The sequence below is a fragment of the Notolepis coatsorum genome (assembly GCF_963971535.1).
Source record: "Notolepis coatsorum genome assembly, chromosome: 18".
NCBI lineage: Eukaryota > Metazoa > Chordata > Actinopteri > Aulopiformes > Paralepididae > Notolepis > Notolepis coatsorum.
Genome location: NC_140182.1, coordinates 15,876,827 through 15,892,381, shown reverse-complemented (window position 1 = coordinate 15,892,381; position 15,555 = coordinate 15,876,827). Strand labels below are relative to the sequence as shown.

Here is a 15,555-nt window from a genome sequence, read left to right as displayed (position 1 = left end):
CGCACTTCGAGACGAGTGACAGACACTAAGCAGAGCGGCAAAAGCAAAAAAAACGCTCTCAAAAGTATGGCTTCGCTTCACCGGAAAACAGACCACGACAGCGGCAGCAGATGATTGGTCGCGTTTGGCTTTTTTTTTTTACTGAGATGAGCCAATTAATTTCCATTCAGGTGACACCGGTGTGACGAAAAAAAACAACGTCCGATATTAGTTTAAAAGGTACAACAAGTGTACATTGTCCATCCCACTATCATCTAAGTCTCTTGGTCTCCAAGTCTCTTCATTTATTATGCTGCACACGCGCTAACGAGGGATCTGTAACCTCGATGGGTCTCTCTCTCTCTCTCTCTCCGCCTCCGTCTCGCAGAGCGCCGTACAGGCCACAGTAGACGTGCTTTTAGAACGAAGCGCCCCCCCCCCCCTAGTCGTACTTCAAGAACCATAAGCCTCCGTCCCCCAGTGTTTCAGCAAATCAACCCCTAACCACTAACTACCACGAGCAGATGAAACGGAATTCCTGAACCAGAGGGAGAGAGTGAGGACACAGGGGACAGTCAGACACCGAAACGGCGTGCCTGGCGAAGACTTTTCTTCCTTCTTCCTTGTTGGAGATTCAACCGCTAAGGTACGACGACTAGACAATTAAACATAACGTACATACTGTACGCAGGCGGGTGCAGCCGTGTGTGTCGGAGCCCGGAGGGACTGTCCCCCTCCGGTTATGTGATACAAGAGATGCTATTTTTTACGAGTCGCCGTGAAGCCTGCGACCGGATCATAATGCCTGTGCGACCGACCGAAAGAGTTGTAGAGTAGGAAAAGTGAAGTCTCCGGAGCCCTGGATACGTCGGGGAGGACAGCGCGGTGCGTGACGCACGACGACTCCGCTGTGGTCTTCGGGGGTGGGGAGAGAGAGAGAGACATTGCGTGGCTTCAAGATTGTTTCTGTACCGTCTCTCCATATTGTCTGTGTGTGGGGAAAGGAGATGTGATATTTTAAGTCCACGTTGACAGGTTCATCCTCCAGGGGGGGGGGGGTTCAAAGCGGGTCTCACTCTACTATGATGGATGGAACAAGAGCACAGACTCCGTGTAAAATGGGTCTTAACGTCCCAGGGCATGAGAGAAGAGATGTCCACAAGTTGTGTGTCTCCTAATAAGGCTGAGGAGAGCATCTATCCTAGGATTATAAAATGAGGATGAGACTGAGGAGAGCATCTACCCTAAGATTATAAAATGAGGATGAGACTGAGGAGAGCATCTACCCTAGGATTATAAAATGAGGATAAGACTGAGGAGAGCATCTCTCCTAGGATTATAAAATGAGGATAAGACTGAGGAGAGCATCTCTCCTAGGATTATAAAATGAGGATAAGACTGAGGAGAGCATCTCTCCTAGGATTATAAAATGAGGATAAGACTGAGGAGAGCATCTCTCCTAGGATTATAAAATGAGGATAAGACTGAGGAGAGCATCTATCCTAGGATTATAAAATGAGGATAAGACTGAGGAGAGCATCTCTCCTAGGATTATAAAATGAGGATAAGACTGAGGAGAGCATCTCTCCTAGGATTATAAAATGAGGATAAGACTGAGGAGAGCATCTATCCTAGGATTATAAAATGAGGATAAGACTGAGGAGAGCATCTCTCCTAGGATTATAAAATGAGGATAAGACTGAGGAGAGCATCTATCCTAGGATTATAAAATGAGGATAAGACTGAGGAGAGCATCTACCCTAGGATTATAAAATGAGGATAAGACTGAGGAGAGCATCTACTCTAGGATTATACAATGAGGATAAGACTGAGGAGAGGATCTCTCCTAGGATTATACAATGAGGATAAGACTGAGGAGAGCATCTCTCCTAGGATTATAAAATGAGGATAAGACTGAGGAGAGCATCTATCCTAGGATTATAAAATGAGGATAAGACTGAGGAGAGTATCTATCCTAGGATTATAAAATGAGGATAAGACTGAGGAGAGCATCTCTCCTAGGATTATAAAATGAGGATAAGACTGAGGAGAGCATCTATCCTAGGATTATAAAATGAGGATAAGACTGAGGAGAGGATCTATTCTAGGATTATAAAATGAGGATAAGACTGAGGAGAGGATCCTAGGATTATAAAATGAGGATAAGACTGAGGAGAGGATCCTAGGATTATAAAATGAGGATGAGACTGAGGAGAGCATCTACTCTAGGATTATAAAATGAGGATAAGACTGAGGAGAGGATCCTAGGATTATAAAATGAGGATGAGACTGAGGAGAGCATCTCTCTCTCCTAGGATTATAAAATGAGGATAAGACTGAGGAGAGGATCCTAGGATTATAAAACGAGGATAAGACTGAGGAGAGGATCCTAGGATTATACAATGAGGATGAGTCGGCGTCATCATTAAACTGTACGAAGACGTCTCCAGAGATGTCCCAACGCCTTGGGCGAGACCTCTGTGGCTGCATCCCGTCCTCCTCAGATCACTGTAGCTGCTGATCAGTGAGCCCCTTGTCTTCCCCTTCGTCCAGTCAATTATTATTATTATTATTAAATAGTAGTCTGGTGCCGAAGGTGTGTGGGCTCATCACACTCCGCTATATTTACCCATATCTACTCCTATTCTTGATTTTGTTTTACCGTACTCTTACTCATAGTATAAATTCAGATTCTAATTCTTTATTGCCCATATTTATTGTAACATTATTATAACTGAGGGCATGCGGACCTCCACCTGCCCCACCATTGATTACATTGTTTACGTTCGCATATTCTTATATTCAGAGTTAATTATATTGTTTATCTGTTTATCTGTTCATCACTGTTTATTATAATTGTATTGCCTATATGTATGTCTTTCTCTACTATCACCATGCCCAATCCATACCTGTACCTCCCCTCCCCCATGCTCCTATGACGCCCCGGAGCATGGGGATCAATAAATATCTTATCTTATCCAGTCAGTGTGTGTGAACGGTCGGTCCTTTCATATCAGTGCTTTACAAACAGTGGTGCCAGTAACTAGTTACTAAGTAACTAGTTACTCTAATCTGATAACTTTTTTCAGTAAATAGTCATCTAACTTGTTACTTTTTACAAGCCAGTAATCTGATTACAGTTACTTTTCCAAGTGGCTGTGCGTTACTATTTAGTTACTATCTCATACTTTTCCCATAATGATAAGCCTAATTTGAGAGAATAACAAACTATAATACCATGTTTTATATTACACAACAGTTTTACAATTTTATTTTTAATTAAAATGATATTATATAAATGTTCTATTTTATTTCGTTTGGGAACCACAAACAGGGGGTAATGGTAGAAAGCAGGCCAGTCAGTGTGTGTGAACTCCTGCGGTGGGTCACGTACGTTAACGATGATCTCCGCGGTGGTCTCCGAGCTCCTCTTGCCCTCTGGGTCGTCCGGCTGCTGCTGCTGGAAGGAGAGGTGGCCCTGAAAGGGCTGCTGGCTGAGGGCGCACTGCAGGGCGGAGACGACACACACATACACACACACACACAAGACGAGCGGGCATCAAATCCTCCGTAAGGAAACGTACCGTACTGTGTGTGTTGGTTGGTTGGTGGAGAGACGGAACGTTCAGCATCATCACGCTACGTTTCCGACAGGTTGACGACTAGACATACAGTATTGATTAGGAGCTTCTTCTATCCCCCCAGGCCGTCAGTATTATGCTCAATGACTCTGTGTAACATCAACCCATCCATCTACTAGGGGTGGGGGGGGGAAATCGATACGTAGTAGTATCGCGATACTTTGCGTGGCGATACTGTATCGATACAGGGACGCCAAGTATCGATATTTAATTATTCATCATTATTATTATTTTTTTTTTTTTTAAATGTGTATAAGGAAGTTGCATTGTTCATTTCAATACCTGTAATAGTACAGTAGTCCACACACACACACATGTGTGCATTCAGTTAAGTTGGAATATGACATTAATACAAACAGTTCAGTTTGTCAGGTACATGCAACACAGTGTTTACATCTGTCTGCTTGAGAAAATACCATGTTCTGCAATAAAAATGATTGAAGTGAGATGAACAGACTGAACTTTATTTTATTAGATAAAACATGTTTACAGTTTTACTTTGCAGTTGAAAAAAAATAAAAAATTAGATAAACTTTTTTTCTTTTTTATATCGCAATATTCGCGATATATCGAGTATCGCGATACTATCGTATCGCGAGGTCTCTGGCGATTCCCACCCCTACCATCTACACTCATTGCACACACATCCACATGCACACACTCACTTTAAACAAACACTCACCTTAACACTCACTTTAGACACTCACTTTAGACACTTTAACACTACATTATATTTATCTATTTATTAAAGAGATTTGCACTACATCCATTACCTCATTTAGCATTTTGCCTTTTTAAAAGTGTTGTCAGTCATTGTCTGCATTTTTACTTCATTGTACTTAGGTTGTACTTTAGTTGGTATATTGTAGTTTGTATATTTGTATAGTGTTGGGACTTTATTCCTCTTTACTTTTTTATTACTGTATGACGCACATTCTCATGAGGCTCATACAGAACCAAGCATTTCACTGTAATGTACATGTTTACATTTACATTTACATTTAGTCATTTAGCTGACGCTTTTATCCAAAGCGACTTACAAGTTCTGTACGACAAGCCATCAGGAAGGGCACAACTCTATCAGCTGAGCAACAATGTTCATCAAAGTGTTGAGTGCTACAGTGTAGGTTAGTTTATTAGGACAAGTGCATGACAGTACGGTTAGTTAGGGTTAGATTTTTTTTTTTTTTTTTTTTTTTTTTTACTCTATATACGTGAAAAATAAACTTGAACTTGAAACTTGATTAATATCATGCAATCTGCACAATAATGTACTTTCCCTCAGCGGATATTTGAAAATGTATGAATAATTACAAGCCACATAATCCATCAGTAACCTTTGGAGTACCATAATATAAAAGGTGTAAAAACCTCATCAGAGGTGATGGATGGGGGTATTCCTGATGGAAGACAGGCCGCCTGTATTCAACGCTCCATCCACTATTCGTAGGAGCCAACGGGGATGTCATTTATTGGCCGAGCTGCAAAGCCAGAACTGGTCATCATTTTCACTTAAGACATTGTTTAACCTTAGCCCTAATCTTAAATGTTATGTTTTTGTAGGTTTTTATTGAGTTTTTTTATCAAGATAACGTTTTCAGTCTGTTCACCTCATTACAATCGTTTTTATTGCACGCAATCTCACAATATATTTCTGTATTGATTCCCCCCTCAACCCCTAATGTGCATGGAATGAGTTTCTTCACGTCCTAAAAGTATTTTGGATTTTATAATACATTTATTATGCATCTTAAAAGAAACTTCCTTCAACCCTCCTGTGTTGAATAAAGTGCTGCTTAAAAAAAAAAAAAAATCAATCTTCCCATGATCTTAAATAGTATAGCCTAAAACCCAAACTACAATAACATTATGTAAAAAGTTAAAACATAACCCCATGGGAGAACAGAAGACGTACAAGAGTACTTGCACTGTCAAAAGTACCAAGAAAAGCCTTCATCACACGCAAAATGGTCAATAAATGGAAAGTGGTGCATTTCGCTTTACGTTTTTGTTCCTCACATTCACCCGTTCACTCACACGTTCACACACAGACGGCGGAGGCGACCATGCGAGGTGCCAACCTGTCCGCGTGAAGATTTTCCCTAAGCGGGTTGTACTTCCGCGTTCGGTTTGCGCAATCTGATTGGCCACTGACGTTTCTGGTCATGTGACATGTGCGCCAATCGTGTGACGCCTATTAGTTCTGCGCCCATTTCCGGGTCTAACAGCCTGCAAACTACCTAACGCCTAGTTTATCACCGGTTAAGCTTAGGCGACTCTTTCGAAGTTGGTTAAGGTTAGAGTTTGGAATCAGGGCTGGTGTTCTATCGCCCTGCTCTAAGACAAACTCTAACCTTAACCAACTTCGAAAGAGTGCCTAAAGCTTAACCGGTGGCAGAACTATAGGCGTCACACGATTGGCGCACATGTCACATGACCAGAAGCGTCAGATCGCGCAAACCGAACGCGGAAGTACAACCCGCTTAGGGAAAATATTCACGCAACCTGTCCATCGGGAGCAATTAGGGGGGGATAAGAGTCTTGCTCAAGGACACTTCGACTCACCGTCCGGGAGGAGCGGGAATCGAAGCGGGAATCGAAGCGGGAACCTTCCCTATCACCAGTCAAGCGCTCTACCTCTCCTGAGCCACTGTCGCCCCCCCCTCGACACCGCAACACCCCCAGGCCACTCACCTCCTTCCTGGCTCCCTTGTCGTGGCCGGTGTCCTGTCCCGCCTGGGCGGCCTGCTGCTTGGCCTGCTCGATGAGGGCCTTGAGCTGCTGCACGGTGCCCAGCAGGGTGTTGGCCGTCTCCTCCAGGTACAGCCACGCGTTCTTCTGGCTGTCGTGCCCCATGGCGGCGGTGCCCACCGGGGTCAACGTCCCGACGGAGCCCACCTCCAGACCATTGACCAGGCAGGGAGGCGGCGGAGAGCTCACGGAGCTCACCTTGGCCTGCACCACCGGGTGAGGTGCCATGGCCAGCGCCGGGAGGGCGGTCAGCACTGCTGAGAGAGAGAGAGAGAGAGAGAGAGAGAGAGAGAGAGAGAGAGAGAGAGAGAGAGAGAGAGAGAGAGAGAGAGAGAGAGAGAGAGAGAGAGAGAGAGAGAGAGAGAGAGAGAGAGAGAGAGAGAGAGAGAGAGAGAGAGAGAGAGAGAGGCAAGCAGAGGGAAGAGCTTAAGTCCCCACAAAACGGTATTCAGAAAATGGTTCAATTCCATGATGGAGGGGTGATTGAGGTACAGTACATCCAGCAGCGGCCTGACTGTGTGGTCTCCTGGCTTAACCCTTTCACTACCACACTACCAAATGGTTTACCCTTTCACTGCAACAATACAGAAGGTTAACCCTTTCACTGCCACATGACAAAGGCTTAACCCTTTCACTACCACACTACAGGTTAACCCTTTCACTACCACACTACAGAAGGTTAACCCTTTCACTGCCACACGACAAAGGCTTAACCCTTTCACTACCACACTACATAAGGTTAACCCTTTCACTACCACACTACAGAAGGTTAACCCTTTCACTACCACACTACGGACGGTTAGCGATGCATTGGTCTCTGAGCATTATGAACTGACAATTGTGAATGAATGAATGATCATTGCATTATGTAGCGCTTTTATTCCTACACAGACTCGAAGCGCTTTTGAAATTGTCTTGATTGAGAACAGATATGGAATTCAGATTTTCTCTTAATCTACCTGGGCAGGCCACCCATGTATGGGAAACACTGCCATGTGGATTTTATAGTACATTCAATCTAATAATTACAATGAAATGGTTACAGTGAACAGAGTCTATAAAGTTACTTTTTCTTTTTTTCTTTTTATTTAACCTTTATTTAACCAGGAAAAAGTCTCATTGAGATAAAAAATCTCTTTCACAAGAGCGTCCTGGCCAAGATAGGTCAAGTCAAGTCAAGTCAAGAGTTTTAATTGTCACGGCATACAAGTATACAATGAAATGCGGGTGGTCTTGCCCGCAACGATGTGCAATACAGTGTTACAACATATAATAGAATCCAATAAAAAACAAGGCAGCAGCACAGTTACAATTTCACATTTACAGACGAAAACTATTTAAAAAACAAACATATAGCAATTAAAACAAAAACAAGGACAATTCACAGAACCATTTAGTCAGTCAAAACATCTGCAGCCAGATGTGCTGGATTCCATATCGCTTAGAAGGGTTTTAAAAGCAACCAGTGAGACCAGCTCATGCAAGTTCAGGTGGTTTTGTAGCTGATTCCAGGTGGAGGGAGCTCCATATCTGAACGCCCTTTTTCCCAGTTCAGTACGGACCCGAGGGACAGTTAGTAAAAATAAGCCCTGGGAACGAAGACCATAACTGCCCATACTTTTTTGGAGAATGTACATCTGTAGGTAAGTTGGCAGCAGTTCAAGGATAGCCTTATAAATAAGGATATGCCCATGGTTGAGTCTGCGGGTGGACAGGGAGGGCAGACCATCCCACCCGAGAATACAAAGTACAGTGGTGAGTAAGGACTTTAAAATGTGTGATGAATCTCAGCGCTCCATGGTAGACAGAATCCAGTGAGTGTAGGCATTTCGGCATGTATATAACATCGCCATAGTCCAGCACAGACATAAAAGCGGCAGCAACCAGCCTCTTTTTAGCCTCGAAGGAGAAACAAGCCTTCGTTCCTAAAATAAAAACCCAGTTTCAACTTCAGTTTTGCTGAGTGTGAGGCTTAAAAGAAAGAGAATCGTCAATTATGAATCCTAGATACTTATATTGAGATACAGACTCAATCTCAAGGCCCTGAAAAGTGGTGATGATTGTGATGTAAAGATATTTATACATTATACATTCATTCATCTCCATTAATTTAATAATTTACCAAACTATTCATTTATGGATGCAAATGGGTCCACAATTGTAAGACATTATGTGGTCAGATGGTTGAATTGGAGCAAAATGGGGGTCAGGGACAACATATATACATTTTCCAAGAATAGAGAAGTATGACATTTGGTAGTAAATATACAGTGAGTGTTGGGGAATTGGGTACAACTGGAGGTGGGGGGGCGCCCCGAATCTGTGTCAACCCTACAACAGACGTCCTTTAAAACTTGGCTGGCACCAACCTCGTACCACCAACTGCTCCTCACTTCTGTTCCTTTTACCGCATGGGACCTCGAGATAAACAGAGAGGGAGCGAAGGAAAGTAGGGCAGCCGGTGATTTATCCTCGTCCAGTAGGAGAGCCCAGTGGAGGATCATCTGAGGCCCTGGAGGCAGAGAGGCTGGCTGCTCGCACACACTTCCACTTACTGTACACAGCTCAAGTCTGCTTCTGAAGCCTGGTGCTGATGATGATGCCCTGGTATTATTACATTTTTGTTGTACAGTACAGCGATACAGTAAGTTCATATCCCGACTATGAGACCCTTCAATATGAGTTCATGATGTGCACACATGCGGCACGGTGGAGTCGCCTCACAGTAAGAAGGTCCAGGGAGGGGAGCTCCAGTAGCTCACCACGTACCGCAAGTGCTATTTCAGCGCCGTGGACAACCACGCTCGCGCGGATCTGGGGCTGAGCGCGTTCGAATCCCGGACGGCAGCCGTGCCTTTCCCAGAGTGTCTTTCCCCCCCCATCTGAACCCTTTCAGCCTGCTTCTGTCGGTCGAACTTGACCAAGTATGAATGCGAAGAAAAAGCGATAAACGCTAAAAGAACCAGGTGACTGGTCAAAGTTAAAAAAAAAAAAAAAGAAGGTCCAGGGTTCGATTTAGGGATGGGCATTTTAAAGAAATATCCAGATCGATTGATCGCATGCTATACTCGATTGATCGTGTATTACTCGAAAAGGGGGGGGGGGGGGGGGGGGAATATATATATATATATATATTAGAAATTATATGTTTTAGTATATATGTTTAAGGAAACCAACAAACAGTTATAATCGTACACATACATGTGAAAAGATATGTAAAAAAAATAAAAGATAAATCATAAAAATCTTTAATTTCGATTTTATTTATTATTTTTTTTTCTCGATTCCCGCTTGGGGACCAGGTCGCCGCATTGCCAGGTACCCAGGTGGGGTATCTCTCCCAGGCCTTTCTGTGTGGAGTTTGCATGTTCTCCTCGTCGCTCGCAAGGGTTTCCTCCTCCAGAGGTAAACCCAATGGAAAAACATGCAGAACAGATCGCTAACATTGGATTTGGTCCCCTGGGCGCGGGCCCACGCAGCACGCTCATGTCTGCTCCCGGCTGTCCTTGGGGGGGGGGGGGGGGGGAGGACGACGGGATGGGTCAAGCACAGAGACGAAATGTCATTCCTGTGTGTGCTGCCCATCGCATGTGTGTCACTGCATGACGACATTGTCAATGTGTGCAATGAATGAAGACGTCTTCAAAGTCCAGTTTAATCTTAAAAACGTTAGATTAAAACGTTAAACGCTAGGTCCTTTTGGTAGCAAGGTGTGAAAAAGTAGATTCCTTGGCTGAAGGTTCCCAATACCAAATCCAATGGCTTTCGCGTGGCGAAGGCTCTTATGTGACGTAATCTCCTGAGTATTAATCATGTCCTGTTCCGTTTGACCTCCTCAAGGAGGGTTTTTTATCTCACCTGGTCTGTTACACTGAATGCAAATGAAGGCTTAATGGTCTGCCCTGGAGTCCTATCTGTCCTCCATGAAGGTAGCAAAATGAGAGCAAGCACTTAGATTAAATTTGACAGATTTCTAAAACATTTCATTTGGAATGAGGACCATGTACACTCAACCGCATACAAATAACATGGAATAAGCAAAAAATAATAACAATAATTACAATATCAAACTATCGTCACCATGGTAAAAGGAAATACCATGTATTAAGTGCTTTAAATACCATGTATTAAGTGCTTTAAATACCATGTATTAAGTGTTTTAAATACCATGTATTAAGTGCTTTAGATACCATGTATTAAGTGTTTTAAATACCATGTATTAAGTGCTTTAAATACCATGTATTAAGTGTTTTAAATACCATGTATTAAGTGCTTTAGATACCATGTATTAAGTGTTTTAAATACCATCTACCATGTATTACGTGCTTTAAATACCATGTATCAAGTGCTTTAAATACCATGTATTAAGTGCTTTAGATACCATGTCTTTTTATGTGTTTTAAATACCATCTATTAACACATTCCCTGCCACTGGTTATATCCATCAATATAGCCAGTCTGCCACCACTCTAAGCCTATGGAGATGTTCACCTTCTTTGCAGGGCTATAACTTTTTAAATTGTATTGCTAAATTGACATTACTATGGCCCATTCAACATCGATTATCTATCGTTCAAGATGTAGGAACGTTATACTTTTTCATTCATAGATTCATACAAAAATACCTTCTAGAATATAAGTATGTTTTTATCGTTTTCTGCAGTAATTCATAGAACGTGAGTTATAGGCATAAACGCATATATATAGATGATCAATTGCCGTTTATTCCCGATACACGCTATATTAAAAAATTCAACTGTATATGATCCTATACGTTATGCGTCATCATGCGTGGATGAAAGGGGGGGGGGGTCGTTTATAATTCCGTGATCATCAGTAAATGCTTTATGTAGTATGGGTGATATATTGATCAGATCGGGGGGGCGGAGCTGAGCGATCATGGAGTAGACGTGTTTCACATGAGCTCCCTTCTACCGTGCTGAATATACGTTTCTCCCCATTAGTCTTTATTTTATTTTTATTTGGTTTTTATCTGTTTGCTAGGTCGTCGTGTTTAGTATACATTCATCAACTTTTTTCGACTTTCTACGATGGCGGGGGTGGAAACCAGAGCCATGAAAGAATTAGGCACGACACCGGCACCGCCGAGCATGGCCGCACCGTCTCCCGCTGTCGGGGAGTTAAGCGAAGCTGTGCTCTTGGTCATGACCAAGCTACACGCAGACTCTGAGACACGCATCGCTGAAGCACAGAAGAAAGTACACGCAGACTCTGAGGCACGCATCGCTGAAGCACAGAAGAAAGTGTTGGCGGATTTCTGTATCAGCCTCCGTCGTGAGATATCAGAAGAAATACGGCTGGCGGTAGTCCCGCTGACAGACAAGATGGAGACGATTCACGCTGCCTCATCGGCTAATGCTAACGAACTAGCCATGCTAACGACGGAGGTATCATCACAGTGTGAGAAGATGGCGGGTCTTGAATCCTCCCTGCTGGCTAGGCAGGCTGAAGTCAACAAACTACAGTCGGCGATGGAGGAGATGCAGTCCCGGGATAGACGCCACAACGTCAGGATTGTTGGAGTACCGGAGACCAGCGGTGAAGGCCGTCTCTCTGAGACCGTGCCCGAACTGCTGCAGAAGATACTAGGGACAGACGTCCTCCCTATGCCTCCTATCTGTGAGTCGGCCTACAGAGCGGGCAGGTTTTCTCCCGGCGTGAACAAAGAACCGAGGCCCATCATAGTCAAGCTGAACAGACTCCAACAGAGAGAAATCATCATGCGGTCGGCTCGTACCAGAAGGGGTACTCTGAGGCTTGGCGATCACAAAGTGGCCATTTTCGAGGACTTTACACCGGAGGTTCAAGCTCAGAGAGCCGAGTACAAGGTGGTCCTGACTAAGCTATGGAAACTAGGCCTGAGGCCCACGTTATTCGCTCCCGCGAAATTATCTGTGTTGGAGAAGGTCGGTGGTCAGCGTTTGTTTTGGTCGTTGGCTAGAGCGAAGGAGTATCTCGCGGAGACACCCGAGTCTGTTGCTTGATATCTATGGAGGGTGAGTGACTTGGCGGTTTGGGCCTATATACATTGATTAGGTCGACTATTCACAAACACTTGCTGTCATGCCCAGACATGCTAACTGTCCTCTGCCCATCCAACTAGCGGGGCTTCCCAATGACTTCTGTTACTTGCTAAAGCTGACCTCATGGTCGTACTTGTGTATCGCCTCTTTGGAAGCTAACGAGCTAGCTGAACAATGTACATAGTAGGCTAACGTGCTATCCGGATTCGTCACTAGCTTACGCGCTAGCCTCGGGCTAGCCAGCGGGCTTCGACTATGGTCTGCGCTGAGACATTCGAGACCCGTTAATATTTACGTATTTTGGTTGCTGTTGCTGTTCAAAGGGACATTGGTTTGCACAGTTCAAGAGTGACCGAGTCCCTAACTAACTTCTGGTATGCTTTTTTATTTTTATATCCAGGTTGTTTTGAGCTTTGGTGATCCAAAGTAGATGCCAAGGTCGGTTGAATATGCATATACAATACTTGATAACAGGTTGGGTCGGGTATGGCTTGCACTTCATGGCTATATGGTTATATGGCTTGCACTCTAGCCATTACCCTCTTTTCCTTTCTTTTTTCTTTCCTATTGTCGCTGTTTTTATGCCATCTATATGCGCGATTTAAATGTGATCCGGTTCTACCTTGGACTAACTGCTGACTCGCCTTAATTTTGTTTTGAATTCTCCGTGAGCCACTTATGCTATAATGTTGATACCTTAATATGCAGACTCCAAGGTAGATGGTTACAGGTTGATGCTGAGTAATTATATAATTATTGTCGCTGTTTTAATGGCATTTGAATGAGCAATTTAACTGTGATCCGATCCTACCTTGGACTAACTGCTCCGACCGATATCTTTATTGAAACAATGTATTATATGGCTTGCACTATAGCCATTACCCTCTTTTCCTTCCCCTTTTTTTTCTTTCTTACTGTCGCTGTTTTTATGTCATCCGTATACGCGATTTAAATTTGATCCGATTCTACCTTGGACTAACTGCTAATCTGCCTTAAATGTGTTTTGAATTTTCCGTGATCCACTTATGCTATAACGTTGCGACATTAATATGCAGACTCCAAGGTAGTTGGTTACAGGGTTGATGCTGAATAATTATATAATAATTAGTGTCGCTGTTTTAATGGCATTTGAATGAGCAATTTAACTGTGATTCGATCCTACCTTGGACTAACTGCTCCGACCGATATCTTTATTGAAACAATGTATGATGACAGGTGGTGTCAGGTGTTGCCTATTACCATCCCCGGATTGATTAATGAATGATTGTGTTTAATTCTATTCTTACATAGGTTAAGTCATTTCAGCCGTTGTGCCTGATCAGAGGGACTAAAGGGGTGCACTTTGACCATAACCTTTTTTTCCCTTCCTCCTTTTTTTTGTCATTGTTTAATTGACACTGTTCACACAATTTTGCACAATTAACCTGTGACCCGAACCTGCCTTAGACTATCGGCTGGGATGCTTTAATTTAATTTTGTTTTGAATTTTACTATACCCTTTTGGGCTATAACAATGTGATGTTGAAGCGCAGATTCGGAAATAGAGGGCTGCAGGTTGATGCAGAGTTATTATTTAATAATGGCTATTTTTACCATTATGGTTGTCTCATGTTGGGGCCAGGGCTCAGGTGGGTTTCGACCGATATCTTTATTGAATTTTATTTTATTATTATTTGTGTTTATTGGACTAGTGGGGGTTTACTCAGGGGTTTATCTAGAGGGGGGTGGGAGTGGGGAGCGTCTTATTGATCCATGTCTCTAGTGGGAAGTGATAGGAAGATGACCATCCTCAGTGGATGGGGCATAGGGTGGGGATTGGAGAGTGGGTATAGGGGAACTTATAGTAGGACGGGTGGGTTAGGGTTTAGAGTAGAAGGAGGGGGGGTTGTAGCTGGGGTGGTATTTTTATGTGTTCTATGTACTGTTGTCTTATATATGTGTAAGTGTTCCTCCTCTGAACTCCTGGGATTGACCGTCCGGGCCCGCCGGGATCGGCACCTCTGTACTCAGCCTGGCTGCACGGGTATGTTCTCTACGCACTTATACAAGCTCAACCATGGCTAAATTGAATATTTTAATTTGGAACGCAGGAGGGCTTAACGCCCCACACAAGCGTGCCAGTGTCCTTTGGCTATTGAAGAGGAGAAATATTGACCTTGCTCTCCTTAGTGAGACGCATTTAATGGTAGGTGACGTGTCAAGACTGGCAAATCGGCAATATCACGTTATCTCCTCATCCTCAGCCGATGATAAGACGAAAGGAGTAGTCATAGTTACAAGACGTAACCTTGATATCAAAATCTTGGATGTATGGTCGGACACGGAGGGAAGGATTACTATAGCAAAAGTTGAATTCTTGCATAGGAAGATGGCTATAATAGCATTGTATGCTCCTAACACATTTGATTCAGCGTTCTATAATACAATCACGAAGAATATGTTGGAACTTAATGGATACGCTCTCATTGTGGGTGGCGATTTTAATGCGTGCTGGGATGCGGAGATGGATAGGTCCGGGCCCTCTGAAACGAGCGACCAGAAACGGGCCTCTAAGGCCCTCAGGATGTGGGCCAAAGACACGGGGCTCACAGACCTCTGGCGCTTATGCAACCCCACCCTCAAAGATTACTCTCACCTGTCAGCCAGACACAAAAGCTTCTCTCGAATTGACTATGCATTCGCGTCCCCTAATATGTTTGATAGTTTCGATGTCTCATTGGTTCCCTTGGCTCTCTCAGACCACAAGGGGATTTTCCTTACGGCAACCTTTGGCAGGCTCTCCGCAAGAGCTCCCAGATGGCGTTTTAATTCGACCTTGCTAAAGAACGATGACTTCTGTTCTGAGTTCAGGAGTAAACTAGCTGAATTTTTGCAGATCAACGTTGGCACAGTAGAAGACCCTAGGGTCCTGTGGAACGCATTGAAAGGATTCATCAGGGGTCATGTCACACTATTTGCCTCCAATTTGCGAAAATCCCGGTCAAAAAAGCTAGAAGGACTGGAATCATTATATGCGGACCTATACGCATCCTTGCAAACTGACTATAATGAACGACTAAACACACAACGTAAGATAGTCAAAAAAGAAATAAACTCCATACTTAAACAACAGTCTGAGTTTTTGATACATAGGACAAGAC

The 15,555-nt window shown here is 43.6% G+C and overlaps 1 protein-coding gene across 1 annotated transcript in view; it reads right to left on the bottom strand.

Moving 5' to 3' along the window:
* The window catches only part of deaf1 (DEAF1 transcription factor), a 93,147-nt gene that overhangs the window by 4,889 nt on the left and 72,703 nt on the right, over nt 1-15,555 (bottom strand). Inside the window, exons 11-12 of the mRNA XM_084334447.1 lie at nt 6,315-6,625; nt 3,374-3,484 (exon numbers count right to left, since the gene is read on the bottom strand). Of these exons, the coding sequence (XP_084190573.1) occupies nt 3,374-3,484; nt 6,315-6,625 (422 nt within the window). The remainder of the gene's footprint in view (nt 1-3,373; nt 3,485-6,314; nt 6,626-15,555) is intronic.